The following is a 15,891-nucleotide window of genomic DNA, read 5'->3' as shown; positions in this document are numbered from 1 at the left end:
CTGCCTGTCTGTCTCTCTCTGGCCCGGCCTCCCTGTAGGAGTTGAGTTCGAAAGTGAAAGGAGCTGGGGGGGCGTATGTGTACTATGCACGCTAAGATTGAGGAAAGGCGTAGATGCTTGGCGGACTTGCTTTTTCCCGACAGTTCAGGACGGCGGTGGCAGACGATAGGCAGACGCGAGGAGGTGCAGGATCGTGGACAAGGGAAAGAGGGGGAGTTGCTTACTTCATGAGTTAGTCAGGTCGCGTTCTACTCGTGCTCTTCCCGTGGAGGTGAAGCCATTGGGAAGAGAATGGATGGTTGACGAGGACTCTGCGATTCGAGACACTTTCTTTTTTCTCTTTCTTCTCTTACCAACGCCATTTATCTCTCTCCCCCTGCGGGAAATCCCTCCCCCCCCCCTTCTTCCAGACCCATGTCCGAATGTCACCCGCGTCTAAAGCTGGATGCACGTGCACGCATGTTTGCTTTTCCTCTGCGCTGATGTAAGGCGATGTGCGACAGCGGTCGGGTAGAAATGGAGACTTGGCTTCTGAGAGTGAGGGTGTGAGTCGGAGCGGTGCGGTCCAGTGACAACTCAGTGTGAGACTTGCAGGTCCAGAGGGTGATCACGAGGCGAGAGGGGGGGGGGGGGGGAGGGGAAGGAGGCAGATGAGTGCGGGACGAGCTGTTGCTTGAACCGCGCGGTCAGGCGGACAGACGGACAAACCTGTCAAATTCAGGTCTTGCCGTCATGCCATGATGCCAAAAGGCGAAAGGGGAAGAGGAACGGAGCCGGGACGGGGTCACGGGACCGCACTCTAGTGCGTGTAAGGCAGGGACGGGAAAGGTTGCCGTGGGGCCCGACGTCGCGTGCGGGCGCCGGCCGTTGGACACGGTGGTGGCTGGATGTCGGCGGTACGGCTTGGCCGCTTTGGGATCTCGGTCTGCCCCCCCCCCCCCTCCCCCTTCCCCCCCTTTCTTGGTCCCGCATACCGAGTGCCGGGAAGCTTTTCTCGAGATACGATAGTCGGTCGGCGAATGGAGATAGGGCTAGGCCTCTTCCGGAAGGGGCGCGAGGTAGGTAATGTGTTTGGCAACCATGGCACACTGTTCCTGGGAGAAGGGGGAAGGAAAAGGAAAGGAAGGAAGGGGTGGGGGGAGGGGAGGGGATCGACGGGCTGGCAGTGACGTAGGGTTGGGGAAGAACGGGGAAGAAGGGGGAAGTGGGTTGGGGGGGTCAAACTGATATTCTTGCTTTTTTCTCAACTCTCTTTCCCTTCGTTTCCTTCCCAGGTGACCAAAAGGGCAAAGGAAGATGGGGGGTTTTCCAAGGCGGGCGGGGCGAGAGGACTGATATTTCCCAAGGCGGCATGGAGAGCGATGAACTGAGATATGCGTAGCCAGCCTAGACGGGCCGCTCGTAGGGTCGCTTGCCCAGGCACGCGGTGATACAGGGCAGGCTACTTTTTATTTTACTTTTCCTTTTCCTTTTCGGGGCAGTGTCTCGAATTATACACATTAGGAAAGAAAAAAAAAAGGCACTCCATTTTTTTTTTGTCTTTCTTTACATTCCTTCTGGGAAACGATTAGTCGTTTTCGATATGAAGCAGGGTAGAGCTGGTTGGCTGGCTGGCTGGCTGGCTGGGGGCTAGGGGCCGGGGCTTGTTCATCGAAGCTGTCAAAGACGTTTAGTCGAACTGCGTGGCCTTCCCTCCTGAGAGGGATTTAGCTCCGTTCTACTAGTTCACATGCTGCGGGGTGAGGGGGGGGGGCGGAGGGCAACACAAGACATTGCTCGAGAAGTGAGGCTGGCTTCGCCCCCCCTCCCTCCTCCCGCAGTGCTACGTGGGCGCAGGTCGGGAACTAGAACTAGCCGTGGAAGGACTGGGAGAAAAGTGTGGCTTTGAGACTCGTAGGTTCGGAAAGGGAGAAGGATACAATTCCTTGGGGGTTGAAGGCTGCAGGGCGTTGCGAGAGGCGCACCGGGGGAGGGGTTCTAGATTTCTCGGCAAAAGTTGTGAGCCCGATTCGGGCTTTTTTCTTTTCTTTTCCTTTTCTTTTGTGGCCGGCTGGACTTGTGAAGGTAAGGTGTGGGAGATAGAGGCATGTGTGTGTGTGTGTGTGAGATGGCAGCCCGGCTATCAACGGTTCTCGGAGACTGAAGCAAGGGGGGGGGAGCGGAGGCTCAGGGTTGCGTGGATGATCAAGGGCTGAAGATATGCCCGGTAATTTGACATTCAATTTGACATTCGATTGACTCGGTTTTTGGGCTCTCTCCTGCCTTTTGGTCGATGGACTGGAGGTAGTTGATCAATGAGGGCCGCGGGCCGTGTGTGCGTGGCCTGTATCTTTCGCCTCATTTACCCAACCGGTGGTGGACAATGATGGATGTCTTGCTGGATTGCCCGCCGCATCTTCTTGTCTTATGCGTCGTCGTCCTTCCTCTAGGTATAGCAACTAGGGGGGGGGAGGGGGGGGGGGGGCATCTCTCTCTGCCTTGGTTGATCAGGAGGTTTAGTTACAAGATTCCATGGTACTGTGTTTCTATCTATAGACGCCTACCTATTTCGTCTCGTATGGTACTTATACTGTGTTTATCCGACTGTGTTACTATCATTTTATACTTGTGCGACCTTAAGAGGCACCGCCTTCGGTCGTCCTTCCTCTTCCATTTCTTCTGGTTGTTGCCGGGGTGGTAACTCGGAAGAAATCATCCGGGAGAAGACGTTTGTGGTTTCCGTTGACAGACTTCATTGTGACTTGTAAACCAGATAAACCGGAAACGTTGGGTGTACTCGGGCCCCCAACACATTGGAATCTGTTGGAATATGGGTACAATCAGGACGGGAACAACTGGGGTACTGAGGTCTGCCGGTAGCCGACTTCTTCCTCTTTTCCCCTTCTTTGGGCAACAATAAATATTATAAATTGAGATACTGCTTCTTCACCCAGGCGAAAAGGGTTCACCCGCCCTGTCGATCGAGAACCAAAAGAATCTAATGCATGTATCTACGGCAAGCAGTAGTCGGAATTGTCGATAGAGTTGGTCCGTGTTCATAGTTCCTAGATACACTAGTTGCTGTGTTGTGACCAGGACAGAAAGTCACGATACAACGCAAGTCTCTTGACAAGTCGACTTGGATTCTTGGAAAAATCAAGCGCAGGTCACGCGGTTAAGTTTAAAGAAGTGTACAAACATGGCTAGCAGATACATGGAAGTGACCGAAAAGAATGGACAAGCTAAAGTGCCCGACGTTTGTCTTCTCACTCACTCAACCTCTTTCCACTGCATGGTCAGTTGTGCTATCATCATCCAGGTTCTCGGGCTGTTGGCCTGGCTCATGCCCGACTGCATCTGGTTCTGGAACGCGGCGCTCGTGGCCCCCTCCTCCGTCGCGTGCCACCCGAGCGTGCTGTTGCCGTGCTCGTACCCGTCCGTCGTCCCGGACACGATCCTCATGCCCTCGATGCCATGGTACGTGACGCTCATCAGGCCAGCGTGCATGGCGTTCATCATCTGGATCTCCTGCATCTGGCGAAGCATCTGGACCTGGAGCACCGTTTGCACATAGACCCCGTGGCGCTGTCTCGAGAACTCGACCAGCGGCCCGGCGTCGCCCTTCTCGCAGGCCTCGATCCACTTCTGCCGCATCCGGGGCGAATACAGGCAGCACATCCTCCTGTCGGCGACGAGCTGGTTGTCGTAGTCCATCTCGACGCCGGGGCCCGGCGACGACTCCTTGCAGAACGTAATGTAGCACTCCGGGCAGATCGTGCAGTCGTCCCAGCCGTACCACTTGCGGTTCTCGACCTGCGTCTCTCTGGCGCAGTCCGGCACCCCGTCGAACTTCCGGACGAAGCCCGAGTACCGGGACCAGACGCCTGTGTCGATGGCCTCTTGCATCCGGTACATGTGCTGGAACCAACGAGGGGCCGAGCGCTGGAAGCTGCAGAGGTAAGCTTGCGTGTCGTCCAGCCCCTTCGTTTGCTCAAAGAAGCGGCCCAGCTGCCACGTCTCCACGTAGCCCGCATAGCAAGCGGCACAAAGGCTATAGCTATCACATCCGCCGCCCTTCAGGGTGTACCGAACACCGCCGACAATGCCCTGCTCGGTGCAGTGGGAGCTCGGGATGATGGTCTCCAGCGCCTTGTAAAACACACCGACATCCTTCTGGCTATTTGCCGCCGCGATCGAGACGCGTACCGGGAGGCTCGTCGCGCTGCAGAGAAAAGGGGAAGGTTCCACGCTCCGGTACCCGAGAGCCACGTCCATCCAGTCCAGCCCTGTATGGCTGGGCTGCTGGGGGAACACCTCAAAGTTCCCATCTATGGGTGTAAGAGCAACAGTCTCCTCGTAGCATCGCTCGCACATCTTCATCTCGGGGAACCTCTGCTCGCGTAGCTGCATCCACTGTCTTGTGGTGGGCGAGACCGGTTTCTTCTCGCACTGGGGGAGGTTGATGTGCTTGACCGCGGCCTGGACCCATTCCTCCCAGGCGTCCGTGGTCCTCTTGGAGTACTTGACCAGCGACCGCGCGACGAAAGGTAGGCAAACGTCGCAAGCCCATGTGGCATCGGACGGCTGAGCCGTCTCGTTGGCGACAAAATGTTGTCGGAAAGACGTTGCCAGAACAATGTCCTCGTAGCAGGCTTCGCAGGAAATGAAACCCTCGAGCCGGCTGTCGAGCGTCTTGAACCATTTTATTCCTGCGCCGCCTGTGGAGCCTTGCGGGCCCTTGCAGTCTAGGATGCTTAGACGAGACGATATGAACTCCCGGATGGGCCCGTCGTCATTGTGCTTCACATACTCGGGAAGCAGAAGCCGGGTGATGCGCGGTACGTTGAAGCGGCACCGCCCGGAGGCTCGTCGGACGCGCTCCATGGACGAAGCGAGAGGCGTCCCGCAGAGGTATATCTCGTGGCAACGTGTGCAGATAAGGAAGTCAGGAGCATTCTCCAAGCAGTAGCAGTCGGTTTCGTAGTCGAGCTCCCGCTGTTCTGGACATTCCCAGATGGTGGCGTTTGGCTTCCCATCGTCAGCGACCTGGGGGATGGGCCGTTTCCACTCGTGGAACTCTTCGTCTTCGGGGCCCAAGGGCGTGCTCTTCGGCGGACCCGGAGCCTGCAGGCTCAGGTTGACCAGTTCAGCAGAGATATGTTCTATCGCAAGAGCTGTGTTACCCTGCTGAGGAGCAAGGACGGGATCTCTTTGAGGTGAAAGTTGAGGTGCCGCTAAGACTTGATGAGCGTTTTCGGCATCGGCTCGGGCATTTTCTGGCTGTGCTGTGCTCGACGGGACCAGTACATATGATGTAGGATGTCCCGCACCACTTACAGAGGGTCCATTGGCGTAAGCGTTCACAAGAGGCTGAGGGGGCGGCAAGTAATGACCAGGCTCAGTTACTGCGATTGTTGATAGAATTCGGGTATCCGACGGTCGACTAACTAGCATGTCGTGAGTTGTTGGTAGATTTTGCATCGTTTCCGATGGACGACTCATTACTTCCTGGGTCTGAGACAGGTGAGGCAAGTGGTGATGGGTGGGTGGTAATGGTTGACTCATTACTGGCGTTGCAGGTGAAGCCGGGTATACAGGCAATACTCCATTCTGGACAGTGCCAGGAATGAGAATCTGGTCATGCTGCATAGGCTGGCTCACTTGAGGCATGGCAGGATAGTGGTGTAATGCGGCATCATGCGGCATGGTGACCTGCGGACTGTACGTCAGTTGTTGAAGGACTTGATGTCCTTGCTCGACTCTCATTTCAGGATTATACATTGCGGGATTTGTATGGCTTTGTCCCTGGACTGGAGGGGTGTATTGCTGGGGACTTTGACTAGTTTGGGGTGGCACAGTTGCTGCGGGCGAGGGGGCAGGACTCCCATATTGGTATTGGCTGTTATGACAATAGCCTTGCGAATCGACGACACTGTTGGCCGGTAGAGCCAGAGGCGAGGAATAGTAGCTAGGGCTTTGATTCTGAATATATTGGGTGTGAGGATGATCAGGCCGGGTTTGAGACGCCGCCTGAGATGCTGGCTGAGCAAGGTACTGGACTAGTTTTGCTTTGGCCCGGTTCTTTATGCCTTGGTACGAGCCTAGCACTTTCTGAGTGCCCGAAAAGAGAGAAGTGCTCTGTTGAAACTTGCCGGGCGGGATGGGAGTGTACACGGCGGCGGATGACGAGCTCTGATGCGAATACGTCGATGGAGTTGGAACCGCAGACGAGTAGTGTTGGCTAGCAGGCAGGTGGGGATTGGAATAGGCATTGTTCTGCGGAGCTGCTGGCTGATATGTGTGTGAGGGATGGGGATTCTGAGACGCCATTATTGGAGGTTGAGGGTACTGGTAAGATCTAGGCAAGGGTGCAAACTGGCTACTAGGCTGGTGTCCGAAAGGATGAGAGGGTTGAGAATGTTGAGTAGCGTGATGCTGCCCGTCTATGCCAAAGGGAGACGCGCCAGTGAGATGCGAGCCGGACAGACGCTGTGGCAGCGGCGGAGGCTGTCCAGCTTGACCTGGAGGCGGTGGAAAGTACGGGAGGTCCTGTTTAGGGTCCATGATGGCTTCAACTTCCGAAACCTAATGTGAAAATTCACAAAAGACGCCCGGAAAATGCTCTAGAGGTCAGAGTGGTCTGAGAAGAAAGTCGAATCTAAAGTGCGAGCCCCTCTCACCACCTTCTCAGCCGCGACGGCCGGTCTCGGCGTGAAATTGCACCGCCTTGACCGTTTTGGTGAGGAGCTGAAAACCCTCGTAGCCGTTTTGAGGGCGTCGACGTTACCACGTGAAGTAGAGGTTTAGCGCCACCAAGCCACAATATGATATCGAACTGTAAGCCGGGACACTCGTTCCACGTGTGCTAATTACATACTTGAATGCGGCGAAACCTAGTTCTAGATGCCAGACCGGATCCCGAAGGCTATGCAAAGCGCGTAACCCTTAAAAGACTGGGGCATTCGGTTACGGCATTGGCAACCCTACTTGAGAGAATATTCTTGGTTCATGAAACCATGGCCTGGCAAGGTTGTTAACGTTGTGTTTATTCGGGTGATAGTCTTCAGTTACTGCTTCAAGATAGCTCGACAAGCATAAGTGCCAATTAATCATTGATTTTCTCTTCTGTTTTGGTGTATGATACAAACTTTCCAGAGAAAGAGGGAAAACGGGAGAAAAGAAAAGGAAAACAATAGCCGTGGGAGAAGTAAGCCAAGTCAGCCGACCCAAACCGAACCCCCAAGTGAACCTTCCCCTTCCTAATTGCGGTTTCTTTTGGCGCCCGATATTCTGGTTTGTTTTGATAACTCCTCAAGCCCGGGAATACTCAGATGGCGAAGCAAAGTCCTAGGCGCATTAAAACATACCATCCAGTGTCCTCTTGGGACATGGAAGTGGCTCCATTTGAAGTCTAGTACAAAGCTGTATGCATACAACCGTACCTTAACGCGAGTACGGATGGAAACCGCGGTTTCCGCTTCGGCCGCCGCCGCGGTAGTTGGCACCGGGTCTGCCCGCGTTCTTCGGTCCCGTAGGGGCGTTGGCAGGCGGAGCGTGCGCAGGATCCGGAGATCCCTGGTGAGAGCCGCCGCTGTGGGAACCACCGCGATGCCCGCCTCTGTAACCCCCTCGGCCGCCCTGGTTCAGGTTGGGCTGAGGAACATCGTCGTACATGCCTTCCCAAGACGTAGGAGCGCCACCACCGCCACCCATGGCATAGGCGCCCCCTTGGTTGTACTGGTCGCGGGGGACACCTCCACCGCCGCCACCGCCGCCCCGTCGTGGGCCCTGACTAGGCTGTTGTTGTTGCTGCTGCTGCTGCTGCAGCTGCTGCTGCGGCTGACCCCCTTGGGACGGGTCGAACATCTGCTGTTGTGGGCTGAAGCTGCCGCTAGGCCCAGATGGGGGGCCGCCCTGCTGTCCCATCTGTTGTTGCATCTGTTGCTGCATTTGCTGCATCTGCTGCATCATCTGAGGCGTCATCTGGCCCATCATACCCTGCTGACCGTTGCTGCCTCCTCCACCGCGGCCCATCATCTGACTTTGCATCTGCTGCATTTGTTGCATTTGCATCATCTGCTGCATCATCGCCGGGTTCATAGGGCCCATACCACGACTCATGGCCATCTGCTGTTGCATCATGGCGAAGTACTGCTGCATCCGCTGGAAATATTGAGCCATAACCTGCGGCGTCATGCCTCCGGCCGCAGCCATCTGACTACTTCCCATGCCGTTCTGTCCACTCTGAGCATTGTCCTCGCCCTTCTTGAACTTGCCGCCCCGTCGCGCAGCTTCTTCTTCTTCTCTGAGATTGCCTCGTGGCTGAGCCTTCTTGACTTCGATTGGCTTGCCGTGAATTTCCAGGCTGGTGCTTAAGCATGCGTCGACGCCAGCTTCGCTCTCGAATGTGACGAAGCCAAATCCACGAGGACGACCGGTGTCCTTGTCCATCATCAAGGTAGCGTCAACAACACGCCCGAACTGAGCGAAATAGTCCTTGAATTCTTGGTCGGTAGTCTCTTGGCTAACGCCGCCGACAAAGATTTTGCTAGTTTTCTCTTGCTCATCTCGGGGAATCGCACGCTTGGGATCGATCTGGTTTTCGTTAGCAATGCGTATCTATGCGGGTTCCAGAGCAAACGTACAATCTTGCCATCCAGAAAATGCTCCTTAACCATGACAATGTTGACTGTTTTAGGGTCTCTGAAGGTCAAAAAACCGAAGCCTCTTGACCGACCAGTGCTGCTGTCTCTCATGACAGTGCACTCGACAACCTCGCCAAATTGAGAGAAGTAGTCTCGAAGGGAATCTGCTCATCTATTAGCAAATCACAATATCCAATTTACATGCCTGACTTACGATCAGTAGTCTCCCAGTTGAGACCACCAATGAACATTTTTCTAAGAGAAAGCAGTCAGCAAAGCAACTCAGGACCTTGAAAATCATTGCATGTGATGTGTGATCGTGTGATAGACGCCATAGTGACGGCATTTGGGAAGAACGAGAAAGGTTTCGTGCGAAACATAGTCCAGTGGCGGATAATGAAGGTGGACTTCCTCCAGTGAAGAAGGTTTGGCTTGGATTGTCGTTGAAACGGCGAGGGAGAGGTCGGTATTCTGGTTGGGGTTTCCTCTTCCTGGCATTTCAGGCTGATGTGTTGGAACCAGTTCGAGATTGCTTGTTTTGTCGTCGATAGCTTGGCCGGATTTCGTCATGTCATGCCGCGTCCAAGAACTTGTCCACAGCATTGGCGTTGATGATGAATTTAAGCACCATTGTGTTGGAAGAAGACCTCTAGGTGGCGCGTGCCAGTTGAATCCAGACATCAACCCCCAGCGCGAGATTTGAATATTTCGGTTCCTAGCAGGAGCCACAGCGATTGTGGATGACGAATAGCACCAGCCAGCCACAGAAACTCTCTCACGTCTGGGGAGAATTGCAGAGCGGATAGCCTGGTCATTGTCGAATGTTTCGTGTCTTTTGCTATCGTCAAGTCTCTGCTAGCTCTAGCTTCGAGCGCTATCCGCTGCTAATCTCGCTACAGCAGCCGAGGAACGCAGATGGTTCTCTGTGCGGCTGGGCTATAGAAGGCGCACGAGGGTGCCCCTGATCTGACTGACTGATGACTGACTATCGTCGGCATATCTCGGTGATCTCAGGCTGCTATTTCCAGCCGACTTTTTTTGTGACCTTTCTGGCTTCTCTTTCTGCTTTTTTTCATTTCTTTGCTTCAGGCTTCTCTTGATATCCTCGGCCTATTGGATGGCCCTGAATAATGATCCCAAACGATGGTTGTCGACATCTGGTGTTGCCCTCTCTTGTCCTTCCAAGACCCTCAGACCAAGCAGGTCTAATTCGAGATTCCATGGGACCACTGAACGCACAAGTTCCCTCAAACCGCAGCAGGGGAGCTGCGAATTAATCATGCAGGCCACGCGACCCAACTTTGGGCAAATGGACTTTGGGGGTGTAACAAATGCAGACATCATGCTTCAATCAAATATGCACTTACCCGTCTTCCTTGGCACTTGGGTTCTTTGCTGTGCTTGTGGAGTATGTAGGTTCCTCGTGCTTAATGTTACCGGCGCCGTTCGAGGGAGGAGCGTAGCTGCCGCCACCACCGCCACCACCTCCTCCGCCAGCGCTGTCACCTCCAAGGTTGAAGTCTACGTCATCGTCGTCTTCGTCGTCTTCGTACTTCATCTGGTCGCCGCCGCCTCCACCGCCGCCTCCGCCGCCATAGTCTGGTTCAGGTTGAGCAGGCGGCTCGGCCTGCGTTTCGATGCTTTGCTGAGGCACAGAGGAGGGGGCAGGCGCGGAGGCGGACGCGGCTTCCGGAGCAGCTGCGGGCTTTGCTGGGGTGTCATCATCGTAACTATGGCACGTATCAGCACCGTGGACAGGAATCACAGGCAGCAAATCCTCGTCACTCACAGATCGGCGAATAGATCCTCTTCAAAGTTCTCGGGCTCAGTCATTTTGTCAGTGGTCGACGGGTTGATGACTGTAGTTGATGAACGTTCTGCTGCAGGTGAAGGATGCGAAGAAAAGAAATGGGGAGTAAGGAGCGTGATGATGTTGCGGAGAAGTCGTGCAGCAGTGATTGTTTGGATATTTCTTGGACAGGCGTGGGTGAAGAGGAGGAAGGTGGAGCTTAGACAGGAAGTGGAACCAATTAGGGTGCTCATTCCAATCAAAGCTGCAATGGCTGGGGAAAGGTCCGAGCCTGTGGCTTTTACTCCTGTGAACTTGGACACAGACTCCAGAGATGCACCTAAGTTTCTCACGTGACCAGATATGGGTAGGTTTTGGTCTTGGTGAGGTATTGAGACATACGAGCACTTTGTTAAAATGATTGGAGATCCCTATTGAAACTTCGGACTGCTACATGACACCTACTTTTCCTTTCTGATTCGGTTTCATTTTCAATACCATCCGAACTGCCTGAACAGAGCATTGGCAACTAATTCCAGAGTACACCTGGCCGCCACAACCACCAGCACGAAAACGGAATTTCAGCCACAGTGACCTCCTCCTCCTCCACTCCACTTCAACTGCTGCTCAAAGCGGCGGGCAGTACACTAATGTGAAGCAAGGATCCGGCCACTGGTCACTTGCTTGGAGCTCAGGCGACTGGTCTGGCGCATTTCAACTCTGAAGACACACAATGACCCGGTCTCAATAGAGAAGCATCGCCATGTTCTCCTCTTCAGGGAGTGGGAAGAAGCCCTCACAACAGGTATATCCTTCCCAACTCCTGTCTCGAGCTATCATGCATGCTGAACTTGCCCCGCAGCAGGAAATGGTCCAAGTTGGTGGGTTTCAGCATACTTTTACTCCTAGAGATGCGTACCGCTGCGGCAGCGGCTCGGATCTTGAACATAGGCTCGGGGACTCTTGGCTAACCTGAATCGTTGATCGCGGTGCAGACCGCTCAGAGTACGTTGCCTCGACAGTCATCGCAGCCTGTGGCTCAGAGCTGACTTAGGGTAGTTCTGCATCACCATTTTGGAAACCACCCCCACGCGAGAACGCACCGAAAAGAACAGGTCGCGACACAAACCTGGTTGTTGGAGCCGCGTATTCGCATGCCGATATTCTTAAGTTCGATTCGTTGTGCGATCCCCTCGTATCCTCCGGCCGAGGCAGCCCTGGCTAACCCAAGGTTATAGAAACCTTTCCAACTCGTCTATACCGAAAACCCCTACGTCGTCCCACTCTACCAAAGGCAGACCCAGCGATGCTTCCCCTCCGTCGCGGCCCCAATCAGGCATGTCATCGCCTCCGATCAAGAGCTACATTAATTTCCTCTCCAACACGAACGATGACTGGAAAGCGGACGAGGACGAGGAGGATATGATGGGCTACGAGGACGACGACGGCGATGACTTCGGCTTACCTAGCCTGTCCAACATGAAGAGGCGAACGCGCAAAATGGCCGCTCAAAACAAGCCTGACACAAATGGAGGCCTCTCGCCAATGACCGACTCATTCGGTGGACTGGGGTTGCAGACCAGGAGATATTCGAATAGCGCGGATATTGCTATTGAAAGGCCTGCGCCGACTTATCCGATGCCGAAGAAGAGCGAAGGGAAGATATTGCGGCCGCAGTACAAGGAGATACTGAGGGGTAAGTGCGATTGCATGATGCCGTAGTGGACCGTGCTGATTGCGACAGATCCGGCAAACGCTTTGCATTTAATTGATCATCCCGCTGTACCCGCTAATGCGACGCCGAAGGAAATTGACGCTGCTAATTCCAGAATAACTCGCATCAACAAGTTCAAAAAGCTCCTCCAGGCTTCGACCATACCTCTACAGGAGCTTCGGCAGCTCGCTTGGTCCGGCGTGCCCCAGGAGGTTCGCGCCATGACATGGCAACTCCTTCTGAGCTATATGCCAACAAATAGCGAGAGGCGAGTCGCTACTCTGGAAAGGAAACGAAAGGAGTACCTTGATGGAGTGCGACAGGCTTTCGAGCGCGGCGGTAGCGTTTCCGGTGGAAGCGCTGGTTCAAGCACTGCGCCGCCAGGAAAAGCGCGGGGCCTGGATGAGGCGATCTGGCATCAGATCAGCATCGACGTTCCAAGGACGAACCCTCATATTGAACTTTATTCTTATGAAGCGACTCAGCGGTCCCTGGAGCGGATTTTATATCTTTGGGCTGTGCGACACCCAGCCAGCGGCTATGTGCAGGGTATCAATGACTTGGTGACGCCTTTCTGGCAAGTCTTTCTTAGCACCTACATTGCCGATTCCGATATAGAATCTGGCATGGATCCTGGTCAACTGCCGAAGCCAGTGCTAGACGCTGTAGAGGCAGACTCGTTTTGGTGTTTGACAAAGCTCCTTGACGGCATCCAGGACCATTACATTGTGGCCCAGCCAGGCATTCAAAGGCAAGTTGCTGCCCTCCGCGACCTCACGGCTCGGATTGATGCTGGGCTGGCAAAGCATTTAGAGAAGGAGCATGTGGAATTCATCCAGTTCAGCTTTCGGTGGATGAACTGTCTTTTGATGCGGGAGATAAGTGTACGAAACACGATCAGGATGTGGGATACGTACTTGGTAAGTGCAGCCACTCATTTTGAGCCTCCCTTTTCTGACGATTTGCAGGCTGAGGAACAAGGTTTCTCTGAATTCCATCTGTATGTTTGCGCGGCTTTCTTGGTCAAATGGTCGGATAAGCTGGTCAAGATGGATTTCCAGGAAATAATGATGTTTCTGCAAAGCCTGCCTACGAAGTCATGGACGGAAAAGGACATTGAACTGCTGCTAAGCGAAGCTTTTATTTGGCAGAGTCTCTTCAAGGGGTCATCAGCACATTTGAGGGGACAGCCAAGCCGAACACCCTCTGCAAACATGCAGTTGTAGTTTCATTTCGCTGGGCCATTTAGGGGCCCGATTGATGAGAGGATAAGAGAGCGAGAGGCATAATGAAATTATAGGCGTCCCGGACTTGTCAGGACGAATATGTAGCTTACCTAGATGCCTAGGTAGGTAGACAATGACACCCCGCTGATGGGATCAATACCACACTGTACAAGGTACAGTGTTGGGCACAGTAAACCCGCTCTTTTACACACCCGCGTTTCTAATTGGTTCGTATTCGTTTGACGTGCTGGAAAGAAGCTATCCCTGCAGCTTGGTTCCCCAATCAACGCGCCTTCTTTACAGCTCTCTCGCGTCTTACCACGGGCAGACAAAGACAGCCATTTCTCTTTCCTTCCATCCCATCCTTCGTTCCCATCTACCAGAAATCCTGGTATTTCATCTCGCCAATTATCACCACACGAATACAATTCCAATTGTCCATGATGGCCGACATAACGGATCACGCTACCATCCCCGCAGAGGTCTCTGTCGCAGAGGTCGCTGTCGCCGAGGTCCCAGCTGTGGAGGCCGTCGCAAACCAAGAGACCAAGCAAGATGCGCCCGCGCCCGCACAGCAGGACACGCCAGCCACCGCCTGCGAGGAGTCGGAGGAGGACTCCAACTCCAAGAAGGTGACACTTGCGGACTTGACAGCCAAAGGCACTGCACTTTACGCCAAGAAACAGTACGAAGACGCTGCCGAATGCTTTACGAAGGCGGCCGAGCTACAGGACGAAATTAACGGCGAAATGCATCCCACGAACGCCGAGATCCTATTCCTTTACGGCCGCAGTGTTTTCAAGGTTGGACAGAGCAAGAGCGATGTGCTGGGAGGTAAGGCCGGCAGTGAGAAGAAGGTCGAGAAACCCAAGACCAAGGCTCCCAAGAAGGCCGCTTTGGAGGCTGCCCCGACTGATGCGCCGGCCGAGTCCAATGCGCAAAGAATAACAGAGGAGGGTGTTGCGATTATCGCAACTGATGCGAGCGGTGCGAAGACGGTTGACAAGGTCGAAGAGAAGAAGCCTCTCTTCCAGTTCAATGGCGACGAAAACTTCGACGACGAGTCGGATGACGAAGAGGTAAGCTAGGTCACTGTTTTGGTATCTGGCTGAAAATGTCTTGGCCTCTGGCGTCGCGGGTTTGTGATCATTTAATCGTGAATTCGACAGACAAAGCTTTGACGAGTACGAACGAGAGCTAACAGTCTTAAAAGGCCGAGGGCGAAGGCGAAGAGGAAGAAGAGGAGGACGACCTTGCCGTGGCATTCGGTGTTCTGGACATGGCACGCGTTCTCTACAACCGTCAATTGGAGCAATTTGAGAAAGAGGAGCCTAACGGCAAGGCTCAAGAGCAGCTTGATGGTGATAAGCTAAGCATCAAGCATGTCAAGGAGCGTCTTGCTGACACGCATGATCTTCTTGCCGAGATCTCTCTGGAGAACGAGAGGCAAGCATGACCATTTCTTAACGATCGCGATGGACGCTAACCGCTGCCTAGATACCCTGACGCCATCGAGGATTCACGCAAGTCGCTGAAATACAAGAAGGAGCTGTACACTGATGATTCCGAGATCATTGCTGAGGCACACTTCAAGCTGTCGCTGGCGCTCGAGTTCGCCTCAGTCACGACCACTCAAGAGGAGGGCGAGCAGGCGGAGAGCAAGCCTTTTGACGAGAAACTCCGCGAGGAGGCTGCTAACGAGCTCGAGGCTGCCATTCGCAGCACGAAACTGAAGCTCCAGAACAAGGAGGTGGAGCTCGCGACCATGGCATCCCCTGAGGACAACGAGGTCACAAGGGCTACCATTACCGATGTTAAGGATATGATTGCGGATATGGAGCAGCGCGTAAGTGACCGCTTCTTACTTCTCTCGACAGTGCCGCTAACGATATGTAGCTTGTGGATCTCCGCAAGCCTCCTATTGATGTCAACGCTGCGCTCGGTGGCGATGGCGTTGGCGGCATCCTGGGCGCGGCGCTCGGCGAGTCTGCAGCCCAGACCCAAGCCCGCGTCGAGGAAGCCAAGAAGACGGCAACGGACCTCACTGGGCTTGTTAGGAAGAAGAATAAGGACGAGCCTAAGTCTGCCGACAAGCCTGCTGTAGAAGCGAAGGCGACTGAGGTTTCGGCCAACGGTGAGGAGTCCAACGGAATCAAGCGCAAGGCCGAGGACTTTGCCGAGACAGATGAATCCGCTAAGAAGGCGAAGGTTGAAGAGGCGGCCTAGGCCTGGGGCGCAACTTTGTAATATTGGGTTTCAGCGAAAATGATCTTGGAGGCTTTGCACGATACGGAACACGGTATGGGGCCACTTTCACATGGGTATCACGGCAGAACTGTACAATAGTCAAACACTCGGTGTGATGGGAAATGTCATTTGCGGGTAGCAATGGGCGGCATTCGTATTGCCCAGCCTCAACTGCAGCTTCTCACGTTGCATATCGCGTTTTCTGTGATGGATGGAGTGTGTTGCATGCGTGCCTAAAGGAGAGAGGGTGCTGTTACTGGTGTGAGAGCGATAGAGACCCTTGCGTTTGAC

General features: G+C 54.2%; 4 protein-coding genes across 4 annotated transcripts; 2 read left to right on the top strand and 2 right to left on the bottom strand.

Moving 5' to 3' along the window:
• Positions 1-3,249: 3,249 nt before the first annotated feature.
• LY79DRAFT_527023 (uncharacterized protein) lies at positions 3,250-4,896 on the bottom strand (the record flags this gene model as incomplete). The annotated part of the gene is made up of 1 exon (XM_060555889.1): positions 3,250-4,896. A coding segment is annotated over one exon (1,647 nt), but the record flags the coding sequence as incomplete, so codon positions are not given.
• A 2,146-nt stretch (positions 4,897-7,042) lies between these two features.
• On the bottom strand, positions 7,043-10,698 carry LY79DRAFT_569942 (uncharacterized protein). The gene is made up of 5 exons (XM_060559107.1): positions 10,414-10,698; positions 9,992-10,354; positions 8,839-8,879; positions 8,625-8,788; positions 7,043-8,574 (listed from the first exon to the last, which is right to left on the bottom strand). Exons 1-5 carry the CDS (start codon positions 10,665-10,667, stop codon positions 7,423-7,425), a joined length of 1,974 nt encoding a protein of 657 aa, XP_060408462.1. The 5' UTR covers positions 10,668-10,698; the 3' UTR covers positions 7,043-7,422.
• Positions 10,699-10,769: 71 nt separating this feature from the next.
• Positions 10,770-13,555, top strand: LY79DRAFT_569937 (GTPase-activating protein gyp1). The gene is made up of 7 exons (XM_060559106.1): positions 10,770-11,218; positions 11,276-11,294; positions 11,409-11,418; positions 11,473-11,595; positions 11,652-12,109; positions 12,158-13,047; positions 13,096-13,555. Exons 1-7 carry the CDS (start codon positions 11,177-11,179, stop codon positions 13,351-13,353), a joined length of 1,800 nt encoding a protein of 599 aa, XP_060408461.1. The 5' UTR covers positions 10,770-11,176; the 3' UTR covers positions 13,354-13,555.
• Positions 13,556-13,579: 24 nt separating this feature from the next.
• On the top strand, positions 13,580-15,790 carry LY79DRAFT_569933 (uncharacterized protein). The gene is made up of 4 exons (XM_060559105.1): positions 13,580-14,432; positions 14,567-14,799; positions 14,851-15,199; positions 15,250-15,790. Exons 1-4 carry the CDS (start codon positions 13,794-13,796, stop codon positions 15,577-15,579), a joined length of 1,551 nt encoding a protein of 516 aa, XP_060408460.1. The 5' UTR covers positions 13,580-13,793; the 3' UTR covers positions 15,580-15,790.
• The last annotated feature ends 101 nt before the right edge of the window (positions 15,791-15,891 follow it).

The sequence above is a fragment of the Colletotrichum navitas genome (assembly GCF_030913465.1).
Source record: "Colletotrichum navitas strain CBS 125086 chromosome Unknown LY79scaffold_106, whole genome shotgun sequence".
NCBI classification, from domain to species: Eukaryota; Fungi; Ascomycota; class Sordariomycetes; order Glomerellales; family Glomerellaceae; genus Colletotrichum; species Colletotrichum navitas.
This window is presented reverse-complemented; position numbering and strand designations above follow the sequence as displayed.

What these genes read in the sequence shown, in the direction of transcription:
- LY79DRAFT_569942 (XM_060559107.1), bottom strand. Translation starts at nt 10,667, where the DNA reads ATGAGCACCCTAATTGGTTCCACTTCCTGTCTAAGCTCCACCTTCCTC. An exon ending in CCAAGTGCCAAGGAAGACGG is followed by an intron (nt 8,880 to 9,991) that starts GTAAGTGCATAT and finishes GCTTTCTCTTAG; the next exon opens with AAAAATGTTCATTGGTGGTC. An exon ending in CAACTGGGAGACTACTGATC is followed by an intron (nt 8,789 to 8,838) that starts GTAAGTCAGGCA and finishes ATAGATGAGCAG; the next exon opens with ATTCCCTTCGAGACTACTTC.
- LY79DRAFT_569937 (XM_060559106.1), top strand. Translation starts at nt 11,177, where the DNA reads ATGTTCTCCTCTTCAGGGAGTGGGAAGAAGCCCTCACAACAG. An exon ending in GTACAAGGAGATACTGAGGG is followed by an intron (nt 12,110 to 12,157) that starts GTAAGTGCGATT and finishes TGATTGCGACAG; the next exon opens with ATCCGGCAAACGCTTTGCAT. An exon ending in GGATGTGGGATACGTACTTG is followed by an intron (nt 13,048 to 13,095) that starts GTAAGTGCAGCC and finishes GACGATTTGCAG; the next exon opens with GCTGAGGAACAAGGTTTCTC.
- LY79DRAFT_569933 (XM_060559105.1), top strand. Translation starts at nt 13,794, where the DNA reads ATGATGGCCGACATAACGGATCACGCTACCATCCCCGCAGAGGTCTCT. An exon ending in ATCTCTCTGGAGAACGAGAG is followed by an intron (nt 14,800 to 14,850) that starts GCAAGCATGACC and finishes ACCGCTGCCTAG; the next exon opens with ATACCCTGACGCCATCGAGG. An exon ending in TTGCGGATATGGAGCAGCGC is followed by an intron (nt 15,200 to 15,249) that starts GTAAGTGACCGC and finishes AACGATATGTAG; the next exon opens with CTTGTGGATCTCCGCAAGCC.